Source organism: Oreochromis niloticus, linkage group LG17, assembly GCF_001858045.2.
Source record: "Oreochromis niloticus isolate F11D_XX linkage group LG17, O_niloticus_UMD_NMBU, whole genome shotgun sequence".
NCBI lineage: Eukaryota > Metazoa > Chordata > Actinopteri > Cichliformes > Cichlidae > Oreochromis > Oreochromis niloticus.
In genome coordinates, this window is record NC_031981.2 from 29,130,814 (window position 1) to 29,150,658 (window position 19,845).

The 19,845-nt window shown below is 38.9% G+C and overlaps 1 protein-coding gene across 1 annotated transcript; it reads left to right on the plus strand.

Moving 5' to 3' along the window:
* Positions 1-1,611: 1,611 nt before the first annotated feature.
* On the plus strand, positions 1,612-19,006 carry si:ch211-117l17.6 (regulator of G-protein signaling 21). Its single transcript, XM_003453525.4, has 6 exons — positions 1,612-1,768; positions 15,435-15,531; positions 15,616-15,708; positions 15,792-15,841; positions 15,942-16,108; positions 17,966-19,006. Exons 1-6 carry the CDS (start codon positions 1,765-1,767, stop codon positions 18,149-18,151), a joined length of 597 nt encoding a protein of 198 aa, XP_003453573.2. The 5' UTR covers positions 1,612-1,764; the 3' UTR covers positions 18,152-19,006.
* The last annotated feature ends 839 nt before the right edge of the window (positions 19,007-19,845 follow it).

A 19,845-nucleotide genomic window follows, 5' to 3' on the forward strand; every position in this document is an offset into this window, starting at 1 on the left:
AGGAAGCAGGAAGTGATTGAGAAGAGAAGCAATGCAGGGCAAAAGAAGGGTAGGAAAAAAGATGGGGGGCGTGTTAAAGAAGGAAGGCTCAGGGGGACAGAAGCCGCAGCAGGTCGATGTAATGTGAGCAGCGGAGGCAGAGATAATGCCCCGGGACTTTGGGAGTCGGAGGGGCGCGAGTGGCAGAGTTCGCAGTGGGTGGGAGATAAGGCAACCGAGTCTCTGCTGACTCCCACAAACTGTTCCTTCTCCCCCAACTTTACACAGTCTCAACACACACACTCCCACAGATTAACTTCTCCTGTGGCAGACCTTCGGCGCTTTAGCACAGAAGCTTTAGAGATACGGGGCAAGCGATGAAAGAGGGCTTTTTTTTTCTACGCTAGCTTGTAATCTAAGGATGCGACAACTTTTCTCGTGTAGCTTTCTCCCAGCTAGTGTGCCAACAGGTGTGTTAGTGTGGGAAAAAAACACAAAGAGAGGAAAATCGCACTGTATCATTCACAAGGAATATTTGACACAGTTGTCGTCGTTAAAATGTTTGTTTTTTTATCAGCTGTCGGTGGTAATGGGGTGCAAAGAGGGAACACAATGTGCGAGAAAAGGAAAGAGGAAGGATTTAATAATAGCTATAGGCTTCATGAGGAAGGAAGTACTCTCAAGACGTCCATTCAACCTCAGTGATACACTAAGGTACACTACACTGCCAAAAGTATTCACACACTTCACAAGCATATTAACTCGAGTGACATCCCGGTCTTAATCCATAGGGTTTAATAGGATGTCGGCCCACCCTTTTCAGCTATAATAGTTTCGACTCTTCGGGTAGGGCTTTCCACAAGGTTTAGGAGTGCTTATGGAAATTTTTGACCATTCTTACAGATGTGGATTAATGAGGTCAGCCACTGATTGTAATCTGGATTGGACGAGAAGGCCTGGCTCACAGTCTCCGCTCAAATTCATCCAAAAGGACTCTGTGCAAGCTAGCTGAGTTCTTCTACACCAAAACACACTCATCCACGTCTTTATGGATCTTGCTTTGTGCATTGGTGTGCAGTCATGTTGGAACAGGAAGGGACCATCCCTAAACTGTTCACACAAAGTTGGTAGCATGACATTGTCCAAAATGTCTTGGTGTGCTGAAGCATTAAGAGTTCCTTTCACTGGAACTAAGGGGCCGAGCCCAACTCCTGAACAACAACCCCACACCATAATCCCTGCCTCCACCAAACTTTACATCTGGCACAGTGCAGTCAGACAAACACGTCACTGCATGCCTTCAACAAATGAAAGGCAATCCTATTTCTGTCTTAATCACCAGGGGATGTCTCATAAAAAAGATGAAAGGGGCAAAACAGTGTGCCACAGTCAGGGGTTAAAATTGGTGGAAAACTGGAACGAGTCTGGTGCAGGGGTGTCCAACTCTACGCCTGAGGGACCGGTGTCCTGCAGGTTTTAGATATCACCCTGGGTCAACACACCTGGATCAAATGATTAGTTCATTACCAGACCTCTGGAGAACTTCAAGACATGTTGAGGAGGTAATTTAGCCATTTGAATCAGCTGTGTTGGTTTAAAGACACATCTAAAACCTGCAGGACACCGGCCCTTGGCCTGGAGTTGGACACCCCTGGTCTCGTGTTTGTGTCTACAGTGTGCTGTGCCTCTGCACTGATCCCCCTCTGTAATGTCAGCTCCCAAAAGCTTAGATTTATACACCTGTGGCCATGGAAGTGATCGTAACACCTGAATTCAAGGATTTGGATGAGTGAGTGAATACTTTTGGCAACACAGTGCATCAGTTTGGAAAAAAAAAACATCCCAGCATTTTATGAGTATTGTGATTATGAACCAATCAAATGAAAACAAAGTAGTACCTACAGGTGGCCTCTAGGTACTGTTTGTGCCTGAGGGTAGTTTCCTTTTTTTGTATCAACTGTTTGGGTAATTAAGTCTTGCTTCACTCTGCATATTCTTTTAGATTAGTATTCACACTCAACCACTAGATGGAGACAAATGCCAGCTCTTATCATTTCAGCCTCACATGAGACGGTCATGAAATGGATCAGGCAAAGTGAACTATACTGCACATTTTTAACTATTATTTTTGTTGTTGTTGTTTTGGTTGCATCTTTGGTACCTTTGAGACCACATGTTATGATTAGCATGCTGTGTAATTATAGCTGGAGGCTTTCTGGGTTTTTTTCCAAATCTTATTTTGAGGAAAGGCAGCAAGCTTTTTAACCCTCTGAGGTTCTGCTATCCTGGAACATGGTTCTGTTGGCTGTGGAGGTTTGGTTGCTGGGTGCTCCAAAGAGTCTAAAGTATGCACAGCCAGTAGGCACAACCAGTGTGTGGGCCACTCTTGTTTATGCTGTTGTTGGTCCTTCAACCAGCCACAGGGCCAAACTGAGGCCGAGTGTTAAAAACAATGAAAAGTGTCCACTGCAGCCAATCTCTGCGCTTTTCCTGCGCTCTTTTTTGATCTTTGATAACTTTTTTTTGCACTCCTTCCACTCCTGGTGACTCCTGGTTACCTATAGGAACACAACCACTGTACCATAAACCGAGAATAAGCTGCCATCAACCCTAACTCTAACCTTAGGTCAGACTTTACAGGCAAAGAATGAGCAACATTTGTGTTAATTCAATTGTTCTCCCAAGCTTCAGGAATCAGGCACTATTGAAAATAATCATTTTAACTGAAACATCCACAAAAGATTTTCAAAGGTGTTACCACCTTTCATGACTTGGACCTCAGAGAGTTAATGAAACTGAGGTTTTTAATTTATTCTCTGCTAAAGCAAGTGTTCAGATGTGCTTGAGGTGTCGAGACCTGCCTCTACAGGGACTTGCATGTTACAACGTAGGGTCTACCTTACAGTATAAAGCGCCTTGAGGCTACTGTTGTTTTGATTTGGCGCTATATAAATAAAATTGAGTTGAACTGAATTAACATCAGCCAGTTAAAAAAAGGTGATCTATAGATAAACATATGAAAACAAAAACACTGCAGGACTCGAATGAGCACCAGGTCGTGAACGTTCACAAGATTTCTTAGAGATTTCATCATTAGCTATGCTCTAAAAACAGGAAAGTGTCATGTGGTAAAAATTCATGCTGACACAAAGAGTGACGCTTGCAGCACAGGCTCAAGTCTGGGGAATGTAGATGACATGATAGGAAAACGACAGTCTGACTTCCCTCCAAAACGGCCTCGTGTCCATCAGCTATAGAAAGCCGTTTCACTTCCACACAGTGTTCTGGTGAAACACTTGCGACACCGATTCCTCACAGTGTCAGGCTGCTGAGACAGAGGTGGTTTTCTGCAAAATGTGACCAAGTTCAAGGTCAGCACACCAAGAGACATGATTTTATGCTCTTAAGTGTAGCAGGACTATGAGTGAAGATCTTTGCAGACTCATCATGCAACTTGTGATATTGTCTATTTTATTTAATAGCGTCAGTTGTTTACATATTTAGACTTGGGTTAAAAGCAAAGCTTTAGAGCTCTGTGGCTGATCTTTAATCATGGGTGGAATATGATCGTGCTGCTAACATCACGCTGCATACAGCTTTCTCGAACTGTAACGATGTTGAAAATGAAACCGACCGGCCGCTCATCACACCTCTGCTTCACAAGAAACAAAAACTACATAGGCGCACTGTGAGTCATGTCTGTGTGTGAAGACATTTGTTGTTAACTCGGTGAAAAAAACTAAAAGAGACTCCCAAAAAATCCCTTTCTGGGCTTTTTTATTTGAAACACAGAGCCTTGTTGTAGAAAAGAGTACTAGAATTCCTCACTTCCTCTCGCGAGCTGGTTATTCATTCACACTCGTACCTCATATAGACACGACCATGTCCAACATGATGGAAAAGCTCATTCCAGACAGCACAGAGGAACAGCTCTGTGTGTCTCTTTCACGGCACTTTCACGAGCGACCCTGAGGCTCAGCGGGATGGCATGTCACAGTGACCACAATTGTTTTTGGTTGCCATCATTCATGTGGTTGGCAGAAATCATTTCCAAAAACAAAGATAGGGCTTTTTTTTCTCTCTTCTAGTTCCTCAGGTTGATACGATCGTGTCGTATGATGACTCAAATGGTAAAGGGTCTTTTCTTGAGCCGCCTGAGTCATGCATGCAAACAAAGCTTGGTGCCAATTTTAACTTGCCTGTGATTGATGAGATAAAATCGAGTTAAAAGCTGTTATTCCCCACAGGGCAAGCAAGCACAGAAGAGGATATGTTCAGATCTGTGGGCAACATCAATGCTATTCTTCTTCTTATCACTGTGAGGCTTACGTCAGCCCCAAATCTAGCCCTGAAAATTAGCTCTGTGGTCTGGAAGCAAGCAAAAATACCTTTCTGTATATTTACAGAAATGTACTTTTAATACTGATTCATTTTTCTTTGTTCCCAGATGGCTGAGATAATTTAATGAAAAAAAAATACATAAATTGATAGCATAAGCTTGGGGTCAGAGAAGGGTTTAAGTGACTGGATGATGATGATAATTAACCCCATCCCTGATTCAATATCCAAATTACAATTTCTGGTTGCATAGGCTCGGTTAGAGGTTAGAGGTAGGGGTTACTGATCACGTCCAGTGGTGAGGGGTATCACTAAACCCTCTGAGATCACCTGTGGTGAAGTCCCCAACCCTAACACCATCATCGTAGGCAATCAAAAGATGTAATTTTTGTTTTATGACATCTTTTTCATATGTTTTTGTAACAAGAAAACACAAAGAAAAATAATCAATCTGACTTTCATCTGTTTTTCCAAAACATAGGGTAGGGTCAGAGTAGGGTTAGCGCTGGTAGCTATAATGACCTGAAAGCATCTATGACAAAATAGTTTGATTTCTACACTTTCACAGAAGAAGAACAACGAGTTTTGTTTGAATTCTGTGTAAGAGTAACAACAGTGTTCCCAGTGCTCACAGGAAAATCTTAAATACCTCTCTGTCATCTGCGTAGAACGAAAACATGCTGGCGGGGTTTTTTTTTTTTACTGAGTAATAAATTAATAAAGCATAATTATTGTAAGCTGTTCCTACAAAGTTAAGCGAAAGTGACAGAACCTTTTATGGTCCGTAGTGTTTTTTTGTTTTATTTTTTTCACCACATTATTACAGCTGCTAGAGTTATTGTCTCACCAAGTCCACTTCCTGTCAGTCAGTCAGGCCTGATATGTTGAAATGTTTCATGATTTTCCATTATTATGTAATGCTAATGTCACAACCGCACTTCTGAAAGCATCAGAAAAGTAGTTTTATACAGCAGACTAATGAAAGATGGACATTGTTGAAAATCTGGGGAAATTCTAATGCAATAAACATACTTAGAAAAAATATACGACACAAAGAAAAGAAGAACCACGGTGTTTAAAATGCAAATAAGTGGTTAGATCAGAACAACAGTAAAAACACTGCTCCTGGTAAACAGCAACTAGCTAGCACTGTCTCTATCTACATTTGGTATTTAAAACCTTGTTAAAAACTTTTGTTTCTCCTTAACTTCCAAAACCAAAGCTGCAGAACCACTGCTACTGCATTAACAGTAGCCATTATGTAGTTTAATAAGTTATAACCGTGAGACCATTAGATATTTCATGGGAGAATACAAATTTAAACTGAGAAACCCTAAAAATGAGGTAAACAGGACTGATGGATAAAGTGAATCTTTTTTTGTATGAACTTTTGCACGCAGGTGGGAATGAACTTGATTTGATGGAAAGTATGTGTCAGGTTCAACAAGATCTACAGAGTTATTAGTAGTCTAAAAATAGCTCCTCTAAATGGCTAAATATGAAAAGAATGTTCACAAAGATGCTATCTGTTCAGTCAGATGCCTGTCTTTGTTTTTATACTGCTATGTGTCAGCGGAATACTTGATTCAATTTGTTAGCGTTAAGATGACACGTAGTTTTGTGCTTCCGTGCTGTTACCTCAGAACAGCCTGTTACAGATAACATTACTTGATTTTCTAAGGACTACACTTGACCAGGAAAATAGCAAAGATATAATGTTAGAATGATGTTAACAGGCACAGTAAGTAAAGTAGAAAATAGAAAGGAGTCACTAAAGATGATATAATTAATTGAGTAAAATAAGCATTTTCACATATTTCTAGATCATTTGTAAATTAAGTTTAAACACATGTGGAATAATTTTAACTACCACAAAATCTGAATGAAACTCATGTACAGTGTAGGCAAAATCACCCGAGTGCCCCGTGATACAAAACTACAATAAAGTTACTGCTGCAAAAAGACACATTGTTCTGTTGCTCTGTCCTACGACCGTGCCAAGCGCCACAGAAGAGGAAATCAACTCACTGTGTGTTTTCATTTGTTTTTAATTAAACTGTCAATCAGTCTAGCTGATGTTTTAGACTGAAGAAGACAAGGCTGTAGAGCCACAATGTTTTGCAAGTGTCACAGGCAGCCACAGAAGTGGAAGTGCCCTGCCCTGCATTTTTTTAATGTGTTGTAATCAAATGGTTGAGTCTCATTGATAACCCACCTCTTGGCTGAGTAAGCTCACAGTGTTTCACTGTGGAAGTTCAAATTTTGCGCCATCTATATACAAACAACCAAGATTTTAGTCTATTAAAATCGTATTACTTTAAATATTTAAATTAAAAAACAATTTGAGAGCAAAAAGGACACAACTGAAGCCTGTTTTCTTAACTTGAAGACGTCTCATTATTAGCGTCACTCATCCCAAGCTAATTAGCACTGAGCAGTTTTTTCCTCTTTTTTGTAAATTGCATGAAAGAAATTTAATCTCTGGAATATTTTATGACTGCAATCATACTTTTATGAAGTTGTGAAGAGTGGTTTTGTTATAATGGCTCCTAAATGACACCTGGGCCACTGAATGGATCCTGTGTAGTCTATCTTATAAGGAACACAATCTGTGTCAGGATCACTGAGATAAGCTGGCTAGCTGTTGCTCTTCTTTCTGGTCTCTTATCATTTGCCTTTCATTTTCATTTAGAAACAGCATCAAGTATAAAAGCACTAACAGGAAATAATTCATGTAGCAGGTGGTTGCCCACTTGCAAAATCTCAAGCCGGCCCAGTCACACATGAACATTTACTTTAAAGGCTACAATAAAAAAGCAGGGTGAGATAAATAAATTAACCAAGATATTAATGCAAATTTAATTCAATGAAAACATATCAGCCAGTCATGCTAAACTATTTCAAAAAGATAACTAAATAAAGCATTTTTAAGATATATTTTGAGACATGATGTTAAAAAATGGAAAATGATTCAATCCTCAAACACATTTAAACTTCCAGTTTTAGCTCATTCCTTAAGGTTAAACTGTCAGCTTACTAATTTTCTTCTGTACCTAAACTGCTTTTTTCTGTAGATCCCACAGAGACTTTCAGTGGGATTCAAATTCAGATATTTCACATAATTGATAATGGCATGCTTGGGATTACCATTTATTAGAAATTACTGGAATTGCTGAACTCAATTCCTGCACTTGGAAGCTTAAATGCTGCTTTTAAATCTTGTTTCAATGTCTATTATTTAAAAGAATACTGAATACAAGTCCTGTAGTCAAATGAAGCACTTCTACAATGTGATGGTCCTTTCTGCATGTTTGATCCTTGGGATAGTCATACAACCCTTACCTTTCTAATTCTATCCACAGTCCAAAGAGTTCCTGGTAAACAGCAACTAGCTAGCACTGTCTCTATCTACATTTGGTATTTAAAACCTTGTTAAAAACTTTTGTTTCTCCTTAACTTCCAATACCAAAGCTGCAGAACCACTGCTACTGCATTAACAGTAGCCATTATGTAGTTTAATAAGTTATAACCGTGAGACCATTAGATATTTCATGGGAGAATACAAATTTAAACTGAGAAACCCTAAAAATGAGGTAAACAGGACTGATGGATAAAGTGAATCTTTTTTTGTATGAACTTTTGCACGCAGGTGGGAATGAACTTGATTTGATGGAAAGTATGTGTCAGGTTAAACAAGATCTACAGAGATATTAGTAGTCTAAAAATAGCTCCCATTATTTAAAAGAATACTGAATACAAGTCCTGAAGTCAAATGAAGCATTTCTACAATGTGATGGTCCTTTCTGCATGTTTGATCCTTGGGATAGTCATACAACCCTTACCTTTCTAATTCTATCCACAGTCCAAAGAGTTCCAGTTTAGAAAGGACTCAATGAATTGTATGGACTTATAATTTATTTTAGCCTTTATTCATATTATTCATTTGACTAAAGAAATCATTTCAGCATATTTTAAAACATGAGGCATTCCCTTGTTTAGTGTATTTCATTTAGTCTATAATTCTCCTGTAACACAGCAGCTGCTGTAGTATCCTCTATCATATATAAATGTACAGGCCTACATAATGCTTCCACTTTAAACTTACTTTAAAAGTAACTTTAAACTTAAAAGGAACTTTAAAAGTCATGTTTGCTACTTATGTTGAACAGTTGCAAATACAGAATTTTTACGTGTATCACACCTGAAACACATTCTGTTTCTGGCAAAAGCTACACTTTAACATAGAAAGAAATTGTTCAAAATATGAAGTTTGATTTACATTATTGTCAATAGAACAGAGATGAAAAAAATACTTTGTGTAACCAATTGTTCAGTAAATGTAGTCTTAGTCTAAATGACCCAATAATATTTTCTTTCTAGACAACTGTATATTTTTATCTTGGTTTCTTATTTAACTATTAACTCTACATACATATACAATTTATAGACTCACAAAATAGCAATATGTAAAATATCTCTATGTAAATCTTGTCCTTTTGAAAAACACCTGGTTACAAGGTCACTGCAGAAGCTAGTAGGTAGCTAGGCGTGGTAATATACACTGCTTCTGTAGTTAGGACAGCAAAAGAAAACAAATCTAATAATCTATGGCTTACAATTTTGATATAGATTTTTTAATGCAATTTATAGCCTCGCTGAATGTTTCTCTACATTATCAAAAGCTCTTATTTCTTTTGAATGATACAAGATTATTGTTGAATCTAGTTAGCTAGCCATGCTGTTATCTATAGCTTGTGCACAGGTAGTGGATTAACAACCTATTTGGGTGTACAAGAGACATTAACCTGGAAATGGGCAATATATCAAAGCTAATAAATGTAACAATGACAATCCAGATTGTACAGTATTGTATAATGCTTACACTTTATATAGACAATTAAAATGCCATTTTCATTTGTCACAACTTTATGAGCTTGCGACACAACGTTGCCATTTCACAAACTCAATGGACCCATGATGAAGACATTGATTAACAAAGAGCTGTTCTGTATTCTGTGGATTTTCTCATGCCCTGGTGTGAAAGTGCAGTTCAATCAAGCATGCAATATTAAGGGTGTTGGCCACTAAAAATTTACATCTCCAGCTTCACACGTGCATCTACTACAGCTCCTGTAGTCTTAGAGGGGAAAGTTTGAAATAAACCCACTTCACCATTCTCCTGACCACAAACACAGCAGTATACCCAACAACGAGACCCCTGAGGGAGTCTTGAAAAGCACCACATGGACACACCTGATTTAACACACCCACCCAAAAATGCACACAAGCACCGACTTTGTGTGTTGTAAAAATTTCCATTAGTATATCAATATGGGTCATCAGAGAAGAGGAACTTTGTTATGCCGGTTTACTGGGCTTGCATGTTAAGGCTGATGGGATACGACAGTAAAGAGGGGACATTTGCGTTTTAGGAGTTGTTCTCAGAACTGTCTGGGTCACTCGCTTCAGGAGTTTCAGTACTTATAGAAACTTCCCTACTAATTTCCTGTGCCTTAAAATGCTGCTACTCTGTCCTTGTATGACTCAGTGCATGTTTCGGTTTCTGTGTGCATGTTTTTCGGTCCTTCAAAGTTTTCAAAACAGCTTTTTTTGAGTAATTCCTTTTCATTTTTTGGTTGTCCTTCTTATAGCCAGCACAAAAATAATGCTGTCTTTGATCTAAAGACCTTCCTGCAAATGACTTATTGGGCCCTATTCCTCAACAGTACCTTCAAAGGCCCAACTTGGTGGTAAATTGTCCAGGAGCCTGCTTAAAATCAGAGGGTATTAGCTCTACAATGTATTGCCTTGCAACCCAGTGTTTATGGTGTTAGAGTTATGCCGCTCTCACTTGAAAGCCACTTGTCACCATGACGTTCAATTTATTGTTGGTATGCAGAATATATTTAACTTATCATTTAATCAAATTAGCAAAAAGAATGTTTCAAGGGTGTGGTATTTTAGTAGTTTTCAGGCACATTCCAGTATTTTTATGCCTTGTCTTTGTTTCTACTTTTATTGTTTTACACAAGTAAATGTACAAGTCTGTTTGCCCAATTCATCAAATACCTTTAATATTTTGAAAATCAAGACTGTCATGTAGACAGTTTCACAGTTTTGCTCCCTCTGATTCAGATCCAGCGCTCTGATTCAGAAATAGGTGAGGTTTGTCTCTGAAGGGATGTTTGGTTCCTCTTTATTTGCTGTGCACAATGATAGCATTAGCTAATGTTTGCCAATGGGTGGCTTAGGGCCTGTGCCTACAAATACAAACTGACGTGTAGTGCCTAATGTTCTAGACAAATCTAGACAAGTGAAATTCTGTGTTCACAGAGTCCTCGGCAAAAAGAAAAACCCCAAGTTCATTGTTTTCTTCTGCACTCAGCTCAAAACCATTCAACTTTTGACTCTTCTCTGCGCTCGTCCATGTTTAATGTCTCTCGCCAACTAATTAAAATAAAGTGGGGGTTGAACTAGGAAGGAAAATGTTTATTTTATTATTGAGACTAATAGCCACAACCCCCGAATGTTATTCAAAATTTTTAATTCAGTGATAAATCCCTGTCCGGACTCTTCGAGCTCGGCCTCTCAGGCTCTCTGTGAGCAATTTCTTAATCATTTTAGTGGAAAAGTTTTATTACTGAAGGCTTCACACTCTCACTCTCTTGTGCTGAATCCTGTTCCCGTTTTAGGATGCATGTCCACCTTTTCTCACTTTGAGCTGTTATCACTCCCCACTCTTAAGGGAATAATTGAACAACTGAAAAACTCAAATTCTGTGCATGATATCCTTCCATCCATAGCTGGACTGGCCATCAGGCATACCGGGCATTTGCCCGGTGGGCCAATAGTGATTTTTCGTTTTTATGGGCCGATGGGTTTTTTGTTTTGTTTTGTTTTGTTTTTGTAACGGTATAAAAAATGAAAGGTGGTGGATTGGCCAAATGCTGGTGTAAAAGTAACTGAGTTGTTTGGTGGTGGCTATGGCGGAGCTACTATAAAGGCCAGCAGGTGGATGAGGGAAAGGGGAGGCAGGAGGAGCAGAGACCCGAGGTGGCCACCGGTCCGAGTGTCAGGTGAACTAAACTTCAGGTAAGAAGTTATGACCTGCAGTCTATCTGGGTCAGATATAAACAAAGTTTAGGTGGAGTTTATTTTCGTTGTGCTGACTTTTTACAGACAGTTACAACAACTTGTACTGCGTACTAGCTGGCATGATGGAGTTTCTAAACAGCTGGGCGGGTGCTATGATGTTACTGATAGTGAACTTTATTTTATTCATGAGGTTAGTTAGTAAAGTTGCCAACCGTCCAGTAAAAAACAGAATCGTCCCGTATTGAGAGAAAATATTACGCATTTCGTATTGAGCTGAAAAGGAACACAGTTTGTCCCGTACTTCAGCTAGAATGGAAAAAGACACAAAGCTGGAGTTATTCTGTGTCTTTGCTGCACAGCTGCCTCTTCTTCTCTCATTCTCCCCCCTCCCTCTCCTGTTGCTACTTCAATCATGAAATTGATCAATGATCAGCTGATCGGCTTTTCTGTCTTGTTTGTTTATCTCCCACTTTGCGCCAGAAAGAGGAAACCAGTGGATGTCGCGCTAAACAACAGCAGCACGTTTAAGCTTGATCAGCTGTTGTTAGAATTTATTTAATATTAATTTCTAGTATCAGCTGATGTTTGCTGGAGCCACAGCTGTAAAAGCTGCTGGTCATGATGTCGGTTTGGATATGTGGTGAGAGGGAAACATGAAGATGAAACCAGGAGATGTCCTTACTGAATCATCAGAGCTGAACAGGTGATGGAGAAACAGGTTTACCTTTTAGGTGACATGAATGAGTTGAAGGGAAGTTATGAACTGTTTCTGAGAGACAAATAACACCAGGATCCTTTTCTGTGTAGCTGTCAGCTGGTAACTGTGCAGGGGTGGGTCTAGCAAAGTTTTGCCAGGGGGCCAGGTAGGGCATTAACAGGGAGAGGGGGGCGCAAAGAAATACTTTTCTTTCTTACTCTCATTTAAAATGTCTCGCTTTTAATAAACAATTATCTGAATCTTAAAACCAAAGTTTTCATCTGATGTAAAATGTATAGAAATCATAAATATACCAAAAGACAGTGTACATCACTGTCACAACAGTGTTTGTTTTCATTCAAAGGCTTTATGGCTTTTCCTATAATACCTGGTGGGCCGGTCTCTAGTCAAAATGCCCGGGCCGATTTTTTGTCCCAGTCCTGCCCTGCTTCCATCCTGAATTATCAAGGAAGGTTTTGAGGAAATTGGGCCTTGCATCTTATTCTTAATGAATTTATCATTGTTTGTGGGCTGTGTCCCGACTGCCTTTAAACATGCGGTAGTGCACCCCGTTCTTAAAAAAAGTAATTTCGATCGGAAAGACCCTGCCAATTATAGGCCAATCTCAAAGCTTCCGTTTTTATCAAAAATTTTAGAGAAAGCCGTCTTTCTCCAAATACAGGCCTACTTAGTTGCTAATAATATTACTGACAAATACCAGTCTGGCTTTAAGCCACACCATAGCACTGAAACGGCCCTGCTAAGAGTCTATAATGATCTTCTTGTATTTACTGACTCTGGTCACCCTGCCGTTTTAGTTTTATTGGATCTGTCTTCAGCCTTTGACATGGTTGATCATAATATACTCTTGAGGAGGCTAGAGCATGTTGTAGGCATCAAGGGTTCTGCCCTAAACTGGTTTAATTCTTACCTCACAGATAGATCCTACTCTGTTGTGATGGGAGGATACTCTTCCTCTGTTGCCCCTCTCTGCTGTGGTGTGCCGCAGGGGTCTGTATTGGGCCCTCTGTTGTTCTCTTTGTATATGCTACCCTTGGGCTCCATATTTGAAAAATACAATATTTCCTATCACTTTTACGCTGATGACATTCAAATCTATTGTCAACTGACTGATGATTTGTCAGCATCACTGAACTCCCTGTACGATTCCCTGAGAGAGGTTAAAGATTGGCTGTCAGAAAATTCTCTCGTTTTAAATGAGAAAAAACCTGAAGTTATGGTATTCGACAGCCATATTCCTCGAGACCAGCTTGTTGTCTTGCTGGGGCCCCTAGCTAACTCTCTCTCTGATTCTATGCGTAACCTGGGTGTCTATTTGGATAGCTCCTTTAAGCTCGATAAGCAAGTATCATCTGTAGTTAAATCTGGTTTTTTTCAACTGTGCCAGATTTCTAAAGCTAAGCATTATATACCACACAGGGACCTGGAAAAACTTATCCACGCTTTTGTGACCTCCGGGTTAGATTATTGTAATTCTCTCTACTGTGGTCTCCAAGCCTTCTCTCTTCGAAGGCTGCAACTCGTTCAGAATGCTGCGGCTCGCCTTCTTACTGGAACTAGAAAATTTGACCCTATTACTCCGGCTCTTGTTGATCTACACTGGTTACCAATCAAATATCGTATTGAGTTTAAAATCTTGCTACTCACTTTTAAAATCCTGAATAACATTGCGCCCAGCTACCTCACTGACCTCCTCAATTTGTACACTCCTTGTCGTGCATTAAGATCATCAGATCAATTACTCCTGGCCCAACCTAAGTTTAGACTGAAGACCAGAGGCGATCGTGCCTTTGCTTCAGCTGCACCCAACCTTTGGAATAGCCTCCCCACTGCTATTCAAGCCTTGGACTCTATCCAATCCTTTAAATCAAGATTAAAAGCATATCTATTTGACTTGGCTTTCTTGACCAGTTAATACCCTTTTAAATCTTTTAAATTTTAAATGTTTAAATCTTTTATTAGATTTTATTAAATTTATTATTTTTTATTAATTTTACTGCTGTTTTTGTCTTAGCAGATTTTGTATTTATCTAACTCTCCTGGTCTGTTAGTGCCTCTATCCTGACTGTGCTAGTGCCCGATTTGTACCCTGTTATTGACTTATGTTGACTCTCCATATTACTGTGAAGCACTTTGGTGTGCCTTTGGGCTTTTAAATGTGCTATATAAGTAAAATTGTATTGTATTGTATTGTATTTGTAACCTGGCAACAACAAGTGAGTGCAAGAAGCATCAGAAGATGAGGTCATAGGTATTTTTGATGGAAAAAAAAGATGTGGATGCATGGGATTGTCTTGGTAATCTGTAGATGCTTAGTAGACATATAACAGCTCTATACCATATCACTGCTACAAAAGTGTCAAAAATGTTTGAGTGAAACAGTGTTAAAAACAATTAACATTGTTCACTGCAGCCATTGACAGTTATGTTTTTATCTGATGGCATCATCTCCTTGGCGCCCTTCCTTTTCAAGATTATTTGACCTGTTGTACCAATATCTCTGGGCTCACTGTATGTGTTATCACATCTTCACCAATTGGTTGAATTCCCATAATTGTTCTCTTCATGTCATCACATAGCAACAAAAAATGGACATAGATACAATATCCAATCCCTGTTTTACTGCATGTTTACATCCCAATACAGCTGTTTTTTGGGGGGGGGTTAAGATCGTGGGTCATCTCTGCTGGTGGTTAACACAAGAAAATCTTGTCAATCACGGTCAGTCGGTTGCCTTTAACAAAAGTTATGCCTTTTTTTCAGGGACATGAATGCATGCAAACAACTGAACAGTAAATTAACTGCTAATTCGTGACTTTTGTCCAGCCATTGATTGTAACAATGAAGTATGATTCTCACAAGATCCCACAGCACACCTGGACTTCCCTTAAGGCACACCCATGTCTCGGCACACCATTTGTGAAGTACTGATTTAAAATATGGCATAGGTGGTGCATCTAGACTCTCCATACAGACAAGTAAAAGACAAAAATGCCAACGCTCATATCGCCCTATATGGACTTCGCGCACATCACGTAGTCAATCAGTCACCTAAATACCTTTTTCCAGAAATCCGCGTAACGGAAAAAAAATTCTCCCATAGGAATTTTACAGCTGTGAGTCAGTGACAAGGGTAGCTGAGTCTAACAACAGACATTTGTATTCGTATCCAATTGGCGTTTAGATACAGGTACCAGCAGGCCCACAGCGTCATAGGTATACCTTTCCTGGCAGTTTAAGGACAAGCCCAGGAGGGAACAGTGCTTTTACACATATCACAGCAGGCTATTCTATCTCCCTACAGGGAATTACAGGGATGTTAAAATGCCCAAACTCTTATTTTCAAGGATTCGACTATACGAATTTAAGGATTTAATGCCCAACATGAAGCGGCCACGAAGGTAAGTCAAGCACATTAATGATACTAAGTTTACATTTATAAACTTTACACTACCAAACATATTGAACTTGATATTATTTTTAAGGATTGACATTGTACTGAACTGCAGGCGTAAGAAGGATATCCAGTGCGTCAGTGTACAGAAATGTAATGATGAGACGTACTCTTCAAAGCTAAGGTATCATATGGAACTGTTAGTTATCTTCATCTCCATGGTGTATATTAGAAAGAAAATAATAGCCATATCTCATTTCCTTATAGTTGTCAGACTGACCATAAACTTCACCTGGAAAAACTGCTAAAGGACAAAAGTAAGAAGTGTTAATCTTCACGAAACTGAGCCATGTGATTCTACAAATGACTTTCACGTAATGAATAATTCTGTATGTTTAACCCTTTCCCTCTTTGCAGAGTATTTAGCAGCATTCCGCTCTTTCCTGCAGTCTGAGTTCAGTGAGGAAAACATTGAGTTCTGGCTGGCATGTGAAGAGTTCCGGTTGACTACCTCATCGGAAGACCTTCAATGGAGAGCAGAGAAGATCTACCGGGAGTTCATCCAGCCTACAGCCTGCAGAGAGGTCAGTTTGTCCGTTATACCAGAGCTGAATAATATTTCATGCTTAAAAGAAGAAAGTTTTCTTGGCCTTTCTGAGTAACTTTGTAAACTAAATGTAATCTCAAATATAAACTGCATTTTATCAAACTTTCATTACAGAAAAGAGGAAAGTATGATTGCGTCAGAGAAAAAACTGTACAAAACTTTTACAAATTCAGTGAAGCAATGCAGATGACTACCAAATTTCATAACTTCCAGTGCTTCTGGTGCTTTAGTACAGTGTTTGCTGTAGAGTTTTTCAGTGAAGATGCACTGAATCAGAATCAGAATACTTTAGGAAATCCCAGAGATAATTATGTTGTCACAGTTGCTCCAAGACAGTAAGAACAATACCGAACATGTAAAAATACCAACAAACAAGTTAAAGTACCAAAGTAGAAGAGTATGGAGTGAGATTATGTAGCGTTTTATTCATTTCAAATATGGCACAGAATTTGTGAACCATAGACTGCACACAAAATATATACATTGCTAGTAAGAAATCACTTAGTGGTGGCAAGTAGGCAGCACATGTATCATGTGGGGTTGTCAAGAAACGTATACTTGGATACTAATTGTACTACACATTATTATAGGATTAGATATTTATGTTATACTTTTGGAGTCCGATGTGGCCATATTTGGAGTTTGGAGTCTTAAGTTATCAGCTATAGCTAGCGTGCTAGGTTAGCAAGCTGCAATCGTAAATTGAAACACAAACTTCTAATACAGTTTGTACCTCACAGCATACTATATTATTTGTTAGGCAATTTAATTAAAGTCCTCTAAAAGGCAATGACACAATAGACAAAGGGAAGAGGAAGAAGTCCAGTTCAATAACTGCAGTTAGAGAAATTAGGCCATCAGCTGCCTGTGATCTTTAGTTGCCAGGAAAGTGGATGCAGTAAAGAAGGAAGAATACTTCCAAACTTTTCCAACTTCCACTCAGATGAACAGCTAGATGGTTGAAACTTGAGCACAAGTTGGAACTGCCTTCTTAAATGGCCTTGTCAAACCCTGGACTTCAACCCTGTTTAAGGATAAGCAGTCACACTCCTACCTACAACATCCAAATGAATGAGCTATTAAAAAAAACACACATCCACCATACCGTTGTTATGAAGGGGAATTCTACCCACAGAGAATAAAGTTAGGGGTTTTTTTGGAGCAGGCTGTTAAAATGTTTTAATGCTGTATTTCTTGGAAATATAGAAGTCTATGGGGGACTGACTTATGTAGCCATTCAAGGAACATCCACATTGGTTTCCTTTTAGCTAGTTGCAACTTGAAGTGAAGCAAGACCAATACAATAGTAATCATTCAGCTAAATGGCAAGCTAAATGTTTTATATTTTCTTGAATGTTTCTTTGAAAGAATGAACTATTTCAATAACAAAGAAAAAGCAGAATCCAAATATAAAGGGAGCAAGAAATGACGTAGCTAAAGAAAACAGGAAAGGAAACTCTTTAGGGACAAGTAGTTTGTGTGTGATCTGTCTCAGTAGCAGGAATTCTGAATTTCATGGAGTTTCATCTGATGAGTTGAAAAGCATATAAGAGAGCTAGCAAGTTAATGTTTGATTTAATGTTTTTGTTATTGTACCAGTGATAAAATTGACCACAAAATTGACTTTTTATTCTTAAAAATGTGACCCTGGGATTCAGAGGTATTTCCTTACCTCTTTCCAGGGGTGTATTTTGTACATCTTGGGGATGACATTTTAATTATTTTGGATTTAACCTTTTTCAAGCACCTTTTTACAAATAGGAAACAAACCCAGCCAATTTGGGAACACATTACATGACGATATGTTGACTTCTCACATTTGTTTCCTCCTCAGATCAATGTAGACCAGCATATTAGAGAGAAGATCAAGCAGGCACTGGAGAAACCGAGCGTTTCCTGCTTTGACGAGGCCCAGAAACATGTTTACCTGCTGATGGAAAGAGACTCTTGCCCCAGATTCCTGCACTCAAATGCCTACCTGAGTCTAAATCGCAAATCCAGGACTCTGTGGTACCTTTAAATAGTTACCATGCCTGTTTTCTATTCACCTGCTCAGAAAACGTTATTTCACACTGGATCAACTAATTTACTGTTTCACTCTAAACCCAAACATAAGACAATATTTTTTTAACAGGGTGCAATATCATTTTTTCTCTTTGTACTGATAAAATTCCGTGGACTAAAATACAGCAAGGCAAACACAATGACAGAAAAGTAATGTGAATGTGGAGATATGTATGTATAAAGAATGCCGTTGGTATGTGTTAGTACTTTAGATGACTTTGCAGAGTTCAAGGATCTTTGAAATGCTGTATGTGTTAACTGAAAGTCTAGGTTACTTAAGCTTGTTTTTGATGTGAGATTTTAGGACTTCTTGCCCAAATTTGGCTAATTCTGTCAGTAACTGTAGTCATTCATCATCTATAACTATTCTTTTTATTCCAATATAGTCAGAATTATATTTATCTGACTGACTAACTGAGACATGGGGAAGGGCATGAGTCAAAATAAAGGAGAACAGTTTCCACAGCTTACCCAGCAAAGGGATTCTGTTTTCAGTCACATGTCTACTATATCCTTTAATTAGGTGTGGGGCTGACTCTGTACACCAACATCAGGGTTTACTAAACTGGAAAAAAGTAACCCCCCACACTAACCCTTGATCCCACTCTGTTCTGTAAACGGCCTTATTCCTAAAAATTGTGCCTTAAAAAGGAGTACTGAGGCAGCTAATAATAACTCAAGGGCTTAAATGACAACACAGGAGTCATCAGACAACCTGATGCGTAACAGATCAGCCCTCAATGTGCTGCCTTGTTAGGGGAATAATCTCATCACCCACAGACAATGGCTGGGGAAAATACATGTGAAAAAATTTTTTTTTAAAAAGCCAGAAAGAGTAGTCCGGGAAAGGTTTGTTCAGATGATAATGGAGAGACTGTGTATGTCAAACAGTTCCACTTTAATAAAAGTTTATGACACATTGGTTTGTACTCATGGCCTGATGTTGTTAACAAATGTAAGCAGTTTTTCCAACCATGATGAGAACTGTGGGGCAAAAAAAAGATGAAGTGGTCATAGAGAATCTGCTTCATCACTTATCAGATTTGATGATAAAAGGACAGTAGCTTATATTTTTTGCAACAGTAAGCGCCTCATACCATTACTCAAAAATTACTTGAACCCTATCTGGTCAAAGACTAATAGCTTTATGACTGGAAATCCTATTTTTAAAATACTATATTGAGGTATTTGCTCTGTTTTTAACATCAGGTGAAAGCCCACCGTTCATGTACTACCGTATAAAAGAGAACACCAATAAAAGGTGTGAAAACAAACTATGAAGTTCAGTTTTTGTAGTTCCAACATGAGTGAAGAAGGCTCTGAAACTATGTTGCTATATTGTTTCCCTGTGTTAGCTAGTTTACAATCAACATCCACTTCAACATGACACAAATAGAGTAAATGGCAGGTGAGTCTAAGCACATCCCAGTCTGTTAGTCAGCTGACCTAGCCACTATAGGGACAAGAGATTGAGCCTTCAGGTGTATATTCAGTTTGAGTTTGCCTCTTATAGTTACTAGTCATTAGATAGAAATGCATATGGATTTTAAAAAGCGATGGAAGAGTTAAGTTTTCAGACGAAAGCCAAAGGTTTTGGCTATTGCTTTCCATGCAAACTATTTCCTTTGATGTGAGAACGGTTGCTCCAAT